At 38.7% G+C, this 16390-nt stretch overlaps 2 protein-coding genes across 6 annotated transcripts; both read right to left on the bottom strand.

Moving 5' to 3' along the window:
* Positions 1-1870: 1870 nt before the first annotated feature.
* LOC6561300 (glyceraldehyde-3-phosphate dehydrogenase 2) lies at positions 1871-3337 on the bottom strand. The gene is made up of 2 exons (XM_001986362.2): positions 3033-3337; positions 1871-2926 (listed from the first exon to the last, which is right to left on the bottom strand). Exons 1-2 carry the CDS (start codon positions 3117-3119, stop codon positions 2015-2017), a joined length of 999 nt encoding a protein of 332 aa, XP_001986398.1. The 5' UTR covers positions 3120-3337; the 3' UTR covers positions 1871-2014.
* A 483-nt stretch (positions 3338-3820) lies between these two features.
* On the bottom strand, positions 3821-13792 carry LOC6561068 (mucin-5AC). 5 transcript variants are annotated; one of them, XM_043214696.1, is made up of 4 exons: positions 13089-13792; positions 7145-7384; positions 4646-5317; positions 3821-4590 (listed from the first exon to the last, which is right to left on the bottom strand). In XM_043214696.1, exons 1-4 carry the CDS (start codon positions 13210-13212, stop codon positions 4118-4120), a joined length of 1509 nt encoding a protein of 502 aa, XP_043070631.1. In that variant the 5' UTR covers positions 13213-13792; the 3' UTR covers positions 3821-4117. The 5 variants fall into 5 exon arrangements, with proteins under 5 accessions (XP_043070631.1, XP_043070633.1, XP_043070629.1 ...); XM_043214698.1 differs by having other exon boundaries at positions 4646-4813; XM_043214694.1 differs by having other exon boundaries at positions 4646-7384.
* Between the last annotated feature and the right edge of the window lie 2598 nt (positions 13793-16390).

The following is a 16390-nucleotide window of genomic DNA, read 5'->3' as shown; positions in this document are numbered from 1 at the left end:
TCCAATTAGGCGCTAGGCTGATAAGGGTAATCAATGAACGCCATATTCAAGCAAAGGCCAAAATCAAAGAGCCGCATTCATTAAAATGGAAACCTCATTTATTGGCATTTACAACAATGTGAAGAACAAAACGTTTATTGCAACATACTATTTATGAAAAACTATGCAAATTGCTATTAATTTTCTTGTATTGTTTTTAGAGTAAATAAATAAGTTTGATGTCTGGGCCAGTCAGTCCTTAGGCCAGAACCTTGCGTGTCCACCACTCATTTCACTGAAACCGGCAGCAACCTTCGCGGCGTGCCGAAACAATTTTGTTGTTTGTTGTTTGGCTGTCCTCATAAGCAATCGACTACAGTGTTGCCTTACAAGACAATTTTGTGGCGTATTGTACCTTGTCTCTTGGTGCCTGATCAACCAACTTCGTCCAACAGCAACTGACAGCTGCTTCTTGTTCCCCTTTTTTTACGACGTTGCAGACATGATGGTAAAATTATGATATTTGCATATGTTCAAGTTGAGAACTCCACAAACTTCGATGGGTAGTGTTGGGTGGTATATTTCAGATCGGGCTTCGCTATGTGGGTTAGACTTTAATACAAATACTTATTTGTATTTACGACATTTGCAATTCTGTTGACAAATAGAGGCGGATTTTAAAGGGAGCACGCTTATAATCGTTTCAATTGCTTGATTGCTGTGGGGCGGTTCAAGCTAACATGCAATGAGGTTGGCCCAAAACTAACTAAAGAGGGGAGACCTGTTGATATTTATTACTTTCTGCAACTTGTGTAAAAAATTTGCCAGATGTGCCTCTACTAATCAAACAAAAATTTTCCAAGTCGGCAGTCACCAGTACCTCAAAAAAGGAAAAATTATGTAGGATATAAATAAAAACAGCAAACAAAACTCTTAAATTAACATAAATACCCACACTTGAAGTGATATAACTTAATTACAAACAGTTCTGTGTATCTCAAACCATTAATTACGCAATCAGAGCGTGCTGCAATTCGAGTTGATTTCGTCAAATAATTAATTCCACTATTAATCCTCCAAGACGAGATTAAAATCCTCCATTCAAAACATCGCGGTACCAAGTTCCCGAAACGATGACGATGACAAACTGACGAAATAACATAGGCTCGAAATGTAAATGCAGTCAAGTGTTAACATTTTACTCAAAATGGCACTGTTACGTGCATATACAATGTGACTGTATCTTTATTAAACAATATCGCTAATTATGATTCTATCTTATCTAAGCGTATTTCCCCAATTGTGTATTCATGTGTTTCGTCTTCTGCTTGCTCTTATTTATTGTTATGCCAGATAATATATGAAATGAAATCAATGTCAAGGGCATTTCAGCCGGCTTGCCGGCAGTTTCAAAGCAAGCAGTAATTGCACGTGTGTCGCTTAACATATGTATATACATACTGATTCAGCTACATATTGAAGAAAGCATATATTTTTAAATACATGTGTGTGTGTATATATAAATATTTATGCATATACACACACGCGTGTCGAACTATTTCTAGAAATATAATTATGCGCTTTCAATTAAATACTATTGTTGTCAAATGCAGCTAAGCCCTCTACGCTATGTGGCAAAAAATCAATAGTTGCCCCAGCAGAGGTGATTTCACAATTGCAATAAAAATGTCGTGTGATTTTTGTTTTTTTTTTTTTTATTTCCGTAAATTTGTAACGAGATTAGGTTATATAATTTATGTAACTGTTGTTGCGCGACTCTACAAACAGGAGTGAGAAGATTTCAATACACAACAAATGTGCAAACATAAATATATATATATATATATTTATGTATATATGTATATGTATGTGTGTACATGTGAGGGAATCATTAATTGGGGGATGGATTGGATGCTTCTCATCTATTTAGTTATGTAAATGCTACACCCCCTGTTTGTGCGTATTGAGAAGTTAACATTGTTGTTTTTTCTGTTGTTGTTGTTGTATGCATAATTATATATGTATGTTTTTATATTTAGTCCTTGGTCTGCATGTATTTGATCAAGTCAATGACACGGTTGGAGTAACCGAACTCATTGTCGTACCAGGAAATCAGCTTGACGAACTTATCGTTCAATGGGATGCCAGCCTTGGCATCAAACACAGACGAGTGTGTATCGCTGAGGAAATCGGTGGAGACAACCTCCTCATCGGTGTAGCCCAAAATGCCCTTCAATGGACCATTGGCTGCTTCCTGTACCTTGGCCTTAATTTCATCATAGCTGGCAGCTTTGCCCAGACGCACGGTCAAATCGACAACGGACACGTTTGGTGTGGGGACACGGAAAGCCATGCCGGTCAGTTTGCCATTGAGAGCCGGAATGACTTTGCCAACGGCCTTGGCAGCGCCTGTCGATGCTGGAATGATGTTTTGGGCAGCACCACGACCATCGCGCCACAATTTGCCGGAGGGGCCATCGACGGTCTTCTGGGTGGCTGTGGTGGCGTGCACCGTGGTCATCAGACCCTCAACGATCTCAAAGTTATCATTGATAACCTTGGCCAGTGGGGCCAAACAGTTGGTGGTGCAAGAGGCATTCGACACGACCTTCATGTCGGGCGAGTACGCATCCAAGTTCACGCCGCACACGAACATGGGGGCATCGGCGGAGGGGGCCGAGATGACGACTTTCTTGGCGCCGCCCTTCAAGTGAACGGAGGCCTTCTCAATGGTGGTGAAGACACCGGTCGACTCAACAATATATTCAGCGCCAGCGCTGGCCCAGTTGATGTTGGCCGGGTCGCGTTCACTGAACACGGTGATCTTCTGGCCGTTGACAACCAGGAAGCCACCCTCAGCGGAGACGGTGCCCTTGAAACGGCCGTGAGTAGAATCGAACTTGAACAAGTAGACCATGTAGCTCACATCGATGAAGGGATCGTTAACCTGAAGAAGAAGATTACACATATTTCACAGTTATTACGTGTTACAAATACTTTTTCTCTATATATATATATCTACATAACGGAATATATAATAGTAAATAACTTACGGCAACGACGTTAGCGCCTTTATCGATGGCTGCACGCAGCACCAGACGGCCAATACGTCCAAATCCATTAATACCAATTTTCGACATATTTTAGTTTTAGTTTCTTTTTTTCTAATTTAATTGTCTTGAAAATTTGCCTGGATCACCACTTTTACTTTCGCTCAGTTCACTCGTCGGGAAGCAACTGCAAGCTGCTCTGTCGAATTTGAGTTCAGATAGAGCGTTTGCCTTCTAGCTGAGCGAATTGAAAGTCAAATGAAGGACGTTTACGTCACGCCCACCACCGGTGCGGAAACATTTTGCGATTTGTGGGCAACACTAAGCTGTATGCTATGCGACGCACGCGCAATCTTTAGCTAAGCGACTCGCGCTGCCAACTTCATGCGACGGCAAAGTGACCGTATTGTGACTATTCTAGTACATATTGCATGTATACAGAATGCCCGCGTAAATTTGAAAATGCTGCGAGCCCAGGAAAGACTACAATAAATCTGCTTACTGACTGAAGGGGCCAGAATTCTATAATTATAATTATACAAAATATATATATTTACACAATTTTATTAACCGAATCAATTCAAAAATGAAAATTAAAAAGAATACTTTTAGGCTTAAAAATATAATAGCGAAAGCCTGCTTCATAAAATCTAAAATTACAAAACATATTTGATCAAGGATCCGGAAAGATATGGTTGAGCTATGATCAATTTTCAGTTTTGCAAAAAATTCCGCCCCTTCAGCTGTTTCGAAAACGTTATTAATTGTTAGTATTTTATACTAATCGGCAATTTTATTTTTTATAAAGTTTATTATGTAAATAACATATTACATGATATGTACACATATGTACATATATGAATATTTTTCGCATATATGCTGTACATATAAACAGATGAACAAACGATATCGTGGGAAGATATTATTGATTTTCGTTTAAAAAATTCGTATTGATTTTGAGTTACGTTATAGTACACATCGAGAAGTTCAACTTAGAAAACTTTAACATAAGTACACATACATACAAACATGCTTTATAAATAATTTAAAGTAGTTGCTGTAGTTGCAACAAGTGGAACTATAGCCTACTACTGCCCACCGGTGCGCTGCACATTGTCAAAGGGCACAAGGATGCCGGGTGGTCCTCCAAACCGGTTCTGGCGATGCTGATTGTGACTGGATGCAGCTCCAACCGAATGTTGATTTGACAGTGAACGTGATGGCTGCTGAGACTGCTGAGTTTGCTGCGTCGGCTGGAAGGGTCTGGGCGCATTCTGTGGACTCAATACGCCGTCGGGTGCACCAAAGCCACCCGTATAACGACCAGTATTACCACTTTGTTGTTGTCTCCGATTCTTCTCCCGATCGATGTTGAATTCGTGCTTATTGCCAGCAACATAGATGTCTGGCTTACTGCTACTTAGTGGACGCAGCAGACCAGCTGGTGCACCAAAGCCACCAGTATATTTGCCCGTATTGCTTGCAGCGGTCGCTGCTGTTGGCGCGGCGGAGCCGAAGGAGGCAGTTGATGATCCTTGATGCACGCTACTGCCTTGCACATCTGCAAATTGAGATTGTGATTAATTTGAGTTCAATGAATAACACCTAAGACTTACCATTGCGCTGTGTGTTGAGTGGTGTGCTTATGACCTTGCCATCATCGCTCTTGCTGTACTCGACCTTCTGCCCATCGACTGGATTGCCATTGCCGGGTGGAAACTGTTGAGGTTCCGGTTTCGTGGAAGTCGTCGCAGAAGATTGTGATGGTGGCGGATCGAAGCGTGCTGGAAAATGCGTGATAGAGTTTGTAGTAGAACTTTTGGAACCGCTGCGAGTGTCTAGTGAAGTTGGTTGTTCTTGTTGTGGTTGTTGTTCGTTGTTGTCACTGTTAGTTAGGACTATAGGCGGTATTAGCACCAGCGGCGGCTCCACAGTGTTTAGCTCGGTGCCATCGTTGCTGGCTGGAAGCGTAAGCGTGACTTTGGATGGAAAAGCAGAGGAATCAATTACAGCTGGTGCTGAAGTGGTGGTGGTTGTTGTCGTTGTTGTGGTTGTTGTGGTTGTGGTTGCTGTTGGATGACTAGCAAAGCCATGTGGCTGAAAATCATTAGGCTTACTACCTCCCGGTTTCTGAACACCCTCGTCAGCTGAGTCCTTAAAATTGTCCGGATTATAGGGCACGCCGGGACCAACATCGGGATAGTCAAAGTCTTTCAACCACGATGGCAAGGTGGATGAATCAAATGGATTGGTTTCAACAGGCACCGCTGGCGTTGACTTCGGTGGAGCTGTGGGTTTAGGGGTGGTTGTTGTAATCAGTGGTTCTTTTTCTTGTTGTTGTTGTTGTCTTTGAGTGGTGTGTGCTCTGAAAATGTGCGGTGCTTGTGTGGGGCGCGCTGTGCTGGGTGCTGCTGTTGGTAGTGCTGCAACCGACGGACGTTTTGTTGTCGTCGTCGTCGTTGTTGTGGTTGTTGCTTTTATGGTTGCTTTTGTGGTTGTGCTTGGTCGCTCCGACGTGGGCGGTGGTGTCAGTTGTAGATTGTTCAGATCTACAAACGGTTCGAATGGTGGCTCAAGGTCATCGGCCAGGGTATGATTATACTGATCATTATCCGTGGGCACTATGAAAGTGACGGCAACATCGAGATCCGGGTCGGTAACATCCTGCAACCATGGTGGCAATGTGTACGCATAGGCCTCTTCATTGTCCAGCTTATACAAGGTCGATGGATCCAGTGGTGTGGTGCTCCTAGCTGGACGTGGTGTTGTTGTTGTTCTCTTTGTTGTTGTTGTCGTTCTTCTAGTAGTGGGTCTGGTTGTTGTTGTTGTTCTTCTTGTTGTGGTTGTTGTTGTTGGTTTCGGAGTTGTTGTCGTTGTTGTAGTTGTTGTTGTGGCTGTAGTGGTGCTGCGTGGTCTTGGTGTTGTGGTGGTTGTGCTATAATGAACGTTACCGCGATTACGACTGGCAAATCTTCCCGGATTGCTGGGCGTAGTGGTGCCCACATGTGCATTGGTGCCATGCGCCTCGGGTCCATCCTGTCCCAATGACACCACAGAAACCACACCTGGAGTGAGCGGTGCGGGTGCCTGGGGAGATAAGCCCTGCCCACTGCTTAGACTAACGCGAATATTGTGGCTACCGGGTTGCTCGACGCCAATCACATGCTTTGTTGGCTGCTGTTCGGTTATGATTATTGGTTCGTTTTGTGGTGCCGTTTCCAGTGGTGGCAACAGATCCCAGGCAATGACGCTAAGTGGTGCACCATTCGGTGCTGGTGTCCACGGCACTGGTCCACCAACATCCTTATCCTTTTGCTGCAGCTCTAGCAGATAGTCCGGCAGGGTGCCACTCTTTTCCTCCGGTTTTTGGTGTACGGGTATCAACTCGGCCTGCTCCACTTCCACAGTGACGTCCGCCGCGTGGGAGTCGCCTGTTGTGGTTGATGATGCATGCTTTGGTGGTGTTAGTGATGTATCAAGTGCTGATGCGAATGAGGTGCTGTCGTTGGTGCTGTCGATATCCGAATTGGGTTGCGCCACTGCAATGGCATCTAGTTGGGAAGGAGTTGGAGTTGGAGTTGAATATGTGGCGTCAAGGCTGGCAATGCGCTTAGAATTGTTCTGTTTGGACGCGACGACTGCGACTGCGGGGGATTGGGCTTGGGGATTCAGGGTGAGCAGGGTAAATGTGGGTGGTGCATGTTTTGGACTAGCTGCCATAATTACATATTTCTGCCCAGACGATTCACGCTTGGCATGATTGGATCTGGATAAATTTACTGGTACTACATATGGGGGAATGGCTGTGGATATGGGTGTGGATGCGGTTGTGGTGCTGGTGTGGGTGTGGGTGCGGGTTAGGCTTAAGCTAGTGGTGCTATTAGTGCTAGGTGAATTTGCTACTAAGAGACTTGTGTTTTCTTTGTGCGTTTGGTTAATATTTGAAGCTGCTGTTGTTGTTGTGGTGGCTGTGGCTGTGGTTGTTGCACCGCTGGCGATTTTGCCATCTGCTACTGTTGCTGCAACTGCTGCTGCTGCTGCTGCTGCTGCTGTACCCCTTGCTGCTGTTGCTGTGGTTGTTGGTGTTGTTGCTGTTCTTTTTGTTGTCAACTCACCAGTGTGCGGTGGCAGTAAATCATCGGATGGCTTGCGTATCTCAGTGATGCCTGATGCATAATTGGGTATCTCGAATTGAACACCCTCAGCGCTGACGACCTTGCGCCCATCGGGCGTATCAATTGGACGCAATGCATCAATGGGATTGCCATAGCTATCAACGGCCCGAGCGAAGTCAGTGGGGTTTGCCTCAGCCAATGGCGGTTGCAAATCTAATGAAAATGGCGATTGTCGCACATCTGCAGAGAAGGGGGAAGATTTTGTTGTTTTTTGTTGTTGTTGTTGTTTGTGGTTTATGGTTGCGACTAACATATGTATGTATATGCTTGTATGTACATATATGCATTTGACTGTTTGTATGTGTGAGTGAATGCTAGAGGCAAGAAGACGTCAAGAGTTTGCAGCAATTTGTTGGCGAGCCTCGAACGTGTTAGAAACAGAAGATGCCATGGATGAAGAAGCAGCAGAAGGAGAAGCAGATGAAGATTGCAGATGAGACAGTTGTGTGGCTCTTTGTCAATTTGGCTGCCATTCTAGCTGATTGATTGACATTGCCTTAAATGCCCAGACATACATATATCTTCTGGGTGTCTGCAAGACTAGTCATCCTAGTGTTAAGCTTGCTTGTTTTTTTGTTGTTATTTTTTTTTTTATTTACAGAGCAGTTTAAGTTGACACATAACACACGAGCAGAGAATTTCAATTTGAATTCAATTTTAGTTAGTCAGGCCAGCTGGGGTTACTAAGTAAATGCCGCTGCTTGTTATGTGCCAAGTGTTAAATTGACAGCCAAGTTCGTTGCCTAAGTCTTTTGTTTTTCTATATGCTTTAAATCGAATGCATTCAAGTTTAACTCTATATTTCAACTTGCCAATACGAATGATAAACTAAACAAGTAGGAATGCTGTAGTCAAGAGATAGAGAGAGAGCTCAACTTGCAGATACCCTACAATCATGATTTTGTCTATTTTTCTTCACAGATATTCAAATTAGGAAATTATATGCAATTTTTACAAATTCTCTATTAGAAATCTGATTGACTTTAGAAATTAATGCCACGATTATTCAATTTCGAATATCAACTTTATTGTCGATATTTACGATTGACTTTAATCATACTGGGTTGTCAGCATTACGAATGAAAACTTAATAAATACTTTTTAATAAGTGCTCGAAACGATTTTCAAACTAGCTTCCAGCCACGACTTGTTACAACATTAAAAAAAAAAACCGTTGACGCAGATATATATAATATATTTTTTTGTATTGTATTAGAACTAAGCAAATATGCGTCACTCAGTGAGGAGGATGTTTATAGCACATGCCAAACCAGTTAAACTTGATCCGACTGGCCTTATCGATGAAAAGCCGCGCCCAGCGCCCACATTAATATACATATCCATATACACATACTTGTACTAACCAAATCAAAGTAAAATATGTTTCTCACATATTCGCAGTGAATTCCCAAATTTATTCTAACAGCTGTCAATAAATTAACTGATTAATAACCACTTGAATTATTTGAGAGTCATACTTATCCATTTTTTGAGTCATTTGAGATTCCTACAAAGAATACTGCGGAATTTTTGGCGGTATTTATGTGTGCGTGTGTGTGTGAAACTTGTTTCGCAAAATAATTAACAAGAATTGAACAATAACAAACGTAAATGAATTTTTGCAACAATTACAAACGTTAATTAATGTAAGCATTCAATCTTTTGAAAACAATAAAGCTTTAGAAGATTTAGAGTCATGTTTGATCAATGCACAAATATATTATTAACATTAACACGGCCATCTTAACCGCAATGTGTGAATCAAGTTAGTTATACCATGCAAAAAGCCAATAATTTAATTAGAATCTGATGGAGGAATTCAAAAGAAAAAAAACTGATCTTTTAGAATGTGGTTTTTGACATATCTATCCAGAACTATAAAGAGAGAAAGACAGAGGTAGCGAGCGAATAGAGAGAGAGAGAGGGAGACTTCTGGTAGGCGTATTTTTTTATTTCTAGCCGAGTTCCTGTTGCTAAATATATGTGCATAAATTCATTTTATATATTATTTATGTTTTTTCATTTGCATTCATATGGGTATTGTTATTATTATTATTAAATACTGCAAAAACTGCAGTTATAAACTGAACAATCTAACTAAAAGGTGGGATTTTTAGCATGACTAGTGTAGCCTTCAGCAATGGGTATTGTTATTGCGCTTGATTATAAATAAATAAACATGCTTGTCCAATGGCAGTGGGATTTACTTTTTTGACAGACAGCTTATCAGTCTCAGCTTGAATAGAGCTATGAAAAATGATGCCGCTCATTTTTATCAGAGTCCCTGACATCCGAGAACAACTCATTAAAATGAGATACAAAATTAATCTGACGGCACCTCATAAATATGAATTATCTACAGATACAAAAGTCAGATATTACTTGACTAACTTAAAGTTTTTTCTTCTTTTTTTGTACTTGATTGTGTGAAAGTGTTTGCAACACAAAATTTCATTAATATTAATATAAAACTTGATAGATTACCAGAAAGAGATTCTAATGAATAAAGGTTGTATAACTTATAAATAAACACTATTAATCTTACACGCCCCAAAACTAGTCAAAAATTAGTTTGCCAAGTTCACTGCCAATTAAATTTTGTTTGTTCGCCAATTTTTTACATTTGATGTGAACAGCGCTTTTTAATTTAAGTTTTTTAATTGATTGACGACTTCACGACATTTGCACCCACCAAAAACAAACAGAAAATGACAATGGGATAATTTCAAGATTTGTCATTTGGTTATCGCTGTTTTAATTGATTATATTTTTATGTTTGGCCATTTTTACAGTTTGTTTGCTTAGTGTTTGATTTTTGACAACTTTTTTGCGATGTTTAGCAACCTTCGTTAAGATGATATATAATAAAAGCGAAAAATGTATTTTATTTTATTATTTATTTATTTTATTTTTTATTAATCTCATCTCGCGATCGCTGTATCATCTTCTTTGACCTTGAGTTATCGACTTATTTAAATCGTAAAACCCACACGATTATCATCCTCTTGCTGATCACAAACATGGCAAAAAAAAATCTCGCGCGTGTAAGAAATAATTTAGTGACAACTTTGGTTTGACAATAAATATTAAATTCCCACAACAAACTTGAATACATATCGGGAAGAATAAAAGCAATTACCATCTATTGAATTTTTGCAAACAACATCAAATAAGTAAATGCCAAACGGAAATGCCAGCTATTGAAAAAGCAAGAAAACTCAAAGGCAGATTATTTGATTGATATAAATACAAAAGTTGTGGGGTAATTCACACAATTTAATCTCACTCAATTAAAACTCATTAGTGACGTAACAAAAACTCATTCGCAGATTATCAATTATATCTTAGAGCTAAATATATACATATATATATATTTACATATATCTAATGGATCTGTTCATTGCGCTTGGTTATTAAGTAATTATGAAATTAGGCAGGCTGCGCTAAATTCCAAAGCGGATCATATTAAATATAGTAATATAACAAAAGGCATAGTTTCACAATAGGCCCCTCCCCCTTAATAGTACAAAACAACAACCAAAAAAACCACAACAAAAGCAACAACGAAAATCTGTGCAAATTTGTTAATTATCACGTATAACGGATAAGTTCAGACAAAAAATACCAAATTTATTGTCGACAAGTCGTGTGAAGAAATTCCACTTAAAATGGCAAAGAGCCTCAAATTGATTATAAGCCATTGTATGGCAATCAAAGCGGTGAAAAGCTGCCAATTCAATTTGGCCAATTCAATTTCAAGCCGAGTTAACAAAGCAGAGATGCGCCTCTGGCCAAAATCAACGAATCAGCGCAAACAATTAACCAATAAACGAATGGAACCAAATATATTAAACTTAAATTAAGCAAAAGTCAGCTTAAAACAACTAAGAATATTCAAATTAATCATGTGCCAAGGATTTTAGATATTGAACTATTTGCATATATATTTGATAAGAAGAGTAACTAGTTGTCAAAAAAAAAAAAAATACAATGAAAATACGACACAGAATTTAAAAATGCAAAAATTCTTGTTTTTAAATATTAAAAATCATAAAAGAAAAAAACGTTTTGTTGTTTTGGCAATTCAAATTTGTCAAACTGTCAAAATTCTAGTTGACACATTTTTTTTTAAGTGTATTGATGAACTGTGTTTGGTCAGTTGTCTGATCATCAAATGCTAAGCTGCTTATACTTATTTACTTATTAGTAGTTGTCACATTCTAAAGAAGACGAAGTTCCCCTTTGGGATTGCAATGAAGTCGGCAATTAACCTCTTTTCTTGGTACCCCATGACCCAAAAGAAAACAATGAAAACAACAAAAACAGAAGTCAGTTTACCAACCAAGCTTAACAAATTGTCATAACAATTTATGGACTTGTCGGCAAACCCCCCAAGACACAAGATAAACAGTCGTTTTTTATTAAAGAGTACAAGCTGATGTTAAAGAAGAGCACTCCCAGAGGTCGCCCTCGAAAGGGGACACCCTCCGGCACCTCCTCGATACTGAAACCGACACCGACACCATAACCGAAGCCTTGCCAGTCACGTCATTTGGCTCTTACATAATGTTTGTTGCTTTTTTGATGTTTTTTGTTTTTGTTTTCTTTTTTTTTTTGTTTTTTTTTTATTTTGTTATTGTCTGGGGCCGGCGGCTTCTCGAGTTTCATTTGCCTTTCAAGTTGCCTTGGGGAATGAGATGTTTTTGTCGCCAATGGCGGCAGAGTTATTTATTTTTACAGCTACTACTTTAGTCTTGCTTTTTGGGGGCCTGCACAACAGCTGATAAGCGTTCAGTTGTTTAATTTAAAAAACAAAATAATAATAATAATAATAATTACAAATTTCCGCTGAGTTGATTTGCCAGCTTATTTGAGGCGCCCGTGCCGCCGCAGGGGCCCCCGATTGAAATGAAGATGCGTTCCACAAAACGATGCATTGGCAATCATTTTAAGTTAAGTGGACAATGGATAGCCCTGATAAAGCGTGATGTGTACCTTTGGGTCATGAGCGCAGCTTACACATCAAGGTCAATGAATCGGGAGAACACGTTATGATATTGACGAAAAATACTCTACATGATAGCCTTGAAGACGATTTGTGATGATTAGTTAGATGTGTGTGCTGGGAATTAGTGACAATTGGAGGATATAGTTAGGGGAACAGTTCAAACAGACATTGAGTTCAAAGGACATTGAGATATATTGTTATTTACACTTATTTTAAAAGCTATATTAAAGTTAGTTAGAGCTAGAATAATAATTTTGCCAATTAGAACTTAAAGGGAAAAAAAAACAAAATCTATAACTATAAAATCAACTTTTCAAATTTATGACAGCAATTAGAGAATCAGGAAATCTCGTAAATTATTATGAGTATCTTTAGCCAAGGAAAAAAAGACATAATAATTATTTTTATAGATACGGAAAGATTTTATGCAAAATATTTGTAGAAAGGAAAATAAAAAAAGGCATTGTAGTCTTGAAATAATAACATATTATGCAAACATATACTTTATGTCTTTTTTTCTGACAAACTATCAAAACTAACTTTAACTAGATATTATATTGAATATTTAAATGTTTGCTGCACATACAACTTAAAGACTAAACAAAGAAGACTAAATTGATTACAAATAGATTAAAGAAGTAAACAAACATGCAATAATTGGAAATTATAGATTTAATTCACATGCGCATAAAAACGTAATTCCAAAAGTAAATAAAGAAAGCAACACGCAAATAGGCGAAAGACGAAAGACGAAAAGGAAATCAAACAAAGGAAACCAAACACTAATTAAATATCGTATGGCTCTGTGCGAATTGATTACGAATTCGAACTGGTATCAAAATCGATATCCAGTTCGAATATCAATATGTATGTTACCAGGCCTCCCAGCTGCTGTATCGATATTCACCAGCGCTGCGATTAACAGCAGCGCAACGGTAACGCAGCCGGCAGCACTGCGACTGCGACTGCGCTGCTCCAATTTAAAGCTGCGCGTTTGCATTACGGAATTTTTTGTATTTTTTTTTTTTTTATTATTTGGGAACTGAAGGTGATGTTATAGTTTTTGTTGTTGTTGTTGTTTGTTGGGGATTTACTTAAGTTCGTATTTGTCACGCTACGGATAATTTAGAATTGGGCATTGCCCAAACTAGTTTGAAAAATCCGCGAGGAATATAATTAGCGCGTAGGCAGAATAATAATGATGCCACCAAGTCAAAAAAGATGCTGCCTGCTGCTGCTGGTACAGAGTATGATGACAACGATCCACAGCGACGCAATCAGCACCCGGCGTGCACACAAACAACCTTATTGCCAAATACAAATAATATGTAATATTAATATTATTTTTTTCTCTCTCTCTCGTATTTATTTATTTGTTGATTTTTTTCTTGTCGCGACTGCGCACAGACAATTTTAATCAATTGTGACACGAATTCACGACTCGCAAAGATGCGCCGGAGACGTTTACGGAGACGGAGACGGAGACGTTGACGACGAGGAATATTAAGATGCGCGATGCGCTCAAGCGTAGCAGAAACACGTCCGTAGCTCACGAGTTCTGCGCTTTTAGTAAACTTCGCCGCCGTCAGCGACAACGAATGAAGCTTGGCTTTATGCTTGGGCTCAAAGCTGACAGCGACTGCGCACAGTGGTCAAAATTTATTCACGATTGCTTGACGTAAATGATTGCCAACAAATTGCGCATATTTTGATTTATTATGACTATAAATCTTTCAGCGAAAACAAATAATTTGATTTGTTATGTTATTTCATAACTATATATAAAAAGTAACTGGTTGCTAACAAATCTTAAAAAAATAAACATATAATTTGATTTGTGCGAATATTAATGAATAACTACACATTAAAGTATATTTTTTTATAACTGTACAAGATGTGGAATTATTCACTACCTGTGTTTTCGTCTAAAATGTTCAATTTTTCAATAACGAATTTACATCCATTCCTTTTTCACACGCTAAACGTAGATATTGAACCAGTGTGCAGTTTGTTGCTCAGCGCAGCAGCAACAGACGCAGCAGCAACAGACGCAGCAGCGTCGTCTAAGCAAATAGATAAACAAATATTCCGGGTAAAATGAAATTGTGCAGCATAAAATAACATATGCAGTGTTGATTTTGACACTCTCACTTTTATTCTAATTTTACGCCAAGCTACCAACTATATATGCACATATAAATAGATGTTTATATGTTATACGACTTTATATGTACACACAAATATTCACATAGATTCCATAGATCGATTCAATTGTTAACTGCAGTGGTAAACAACAGTGAAATTAATTGCTATAATTGCCTTTAATCATATTGCGTATAGATTTGCATACTTGATCCGAAGCACTGAAGCGCATTTCCAATGTCGCCCAAGGTCGAGCTAACAGCGATCTAACATACTGTTAACCTATAGCCAACTGCCCTCGACAACTATTGCCAATCGCAAACGTTTTAAGATTTTAGCATGTATATTTTTAAATATTATGCAAAGCAATAACTTAAAATGAATAGTGTTTATGATAGAACTCATTTGTTTTTTGCTTCTTTTTTTAAATTATTGTTTATTTATATATTTATACAGGTCGGTTTGGTTTTGGAGTCAAAGCTAAGAACTCGTCTATCTGTCCAACTGGGAACGTCACAGCCAGCGTGTTCATCATGCATCATTTACGTCGGTCTTGGAATATATATATGTATATATATATGTATATACATATATACATAGAATAGATCCTGTTCTGTGATAGATCATCGTCTTTGGCGGCTTTCGCTTTCAGCATCATTAAACACTTACGCTTATGAGCGGCAATTCTTTTGTGAAGTCAATTTTTTGGTGTCTTCAGTCATCAATTGCATTAATTTCTTGTCATTTTTTATGTTTATTTTTTGGCATTTTCTGGATTGAGTCAGCTGCGCTTATTTTAGATCACATTGTGTGAAGAATCGAGTTGTGCAAGACAATTAAAAAGACAATTATCGAATATCGCTCTCTATCTCTCTCTCTCTGTCTCTTTGTCTTGCTCTTTCAATCGATGATCCCTGATGATCAAAGTGTGATTTGATTGCACAATGATGAGCATGCACATTCAACACACTGATCGATTAATGTTCACTAATTGTGTCTCTAGTTCATAATTGCCAACATAATCTGCCAGGGCGCTCAAAAACTGAAATTATGTCAGCTGGTTCCGCATTTGATGGCACTTCCCCGTGAACGAACGAATGATGAGCTTTAAGCCAGAGCATGAGCATCAAATGTTAAATCATAACTAGTTCAGCATTAACATTATTATTGTTACAATTACCGCAAAAGATATTACCAAATGGACAAAAGTTCGCTACTGCGCTTTTGTTGTGTTGTTGTTGATGTTGCTGCTGTTGTTAATGTTGTTGTTGTTGTGCACCCACCGACAATAAATCAAAGCTGAGAGCTCCAATGTTCCAAACAAAGCCATCAACGGGACGCTGCCTCGACTCAAGCGGCGTCAAAGAAGTAATCAAAATTGTATTACGAAAACAAACGTTTTTATAAAAATTTCTCGTTTCTCAGTTTTCCTACTTATATTTGCTATACACTGTATAACAATGGCCCACGGCCCAAGTCGAACTTTAAGTGGAGTTTGCCACAAAAGCGCCAAGTCAGCATCACTGCAACAACACCAACACCAACAACAAATAAACAGCAACAAATAAACAACAATGCAGTGACAGCATTCACGCTATATATTATTTACTTTAATAGAGTTTGAGAGCCCTTAAGCAGCTTAATCGGAGGGGGGGCTCACAGTTAGGGAAATTATGAAAATTGTTGTGCGTAATCCACAAATTGAATTTTTTTTTTTGGCGACCCTTCACCTGACTTTTTATTTATTAATCGCTTCATTCACAAAATTTCACAGACATTAAACGCTTCTGCGTTACTACAGCTTCAAGCTGACATTTCCTTTAAAGAGAAATATAAATGTTCAACTGGTATTCATATAAATATTTAAAAAAACATTTTCAAAAGGTCAAAGTATTGTTGTAAATATTTCATTATGTTTGATGTATTGAAATTCCAATAAATGCAATTGTTGAATGCAGACGCCGGCCCACACCAAAAACAAAAATGTTTTGAGAAACACGCTAAAAACTTAAAAACGAAAAACAACAACACCAACA

The sequence above is a fragment of the Drosophila grimshawi genome, unplaced genomic scaffold (genome assembly GCF_018153295.1).
Source record: "Drosophila grimshawi isolate 15287-2541.00 unplaced genomic scaffold, ASM1815329v1 contig_1367, whole genome shotgun sequence".
Classification (NCBI taxonomy): domain Eukaryota; kingdom Metazoa; phylum Arthropoda; class Insecta; order Diptera; family Drosophilidae; genus Drosophila; species Drosophila grimshawi.
The sequence above is the reverse complement of the archived record's forward strand: the minus strand, read 5'-3'. Positions and strand labels throughout refer to the sequence as shown.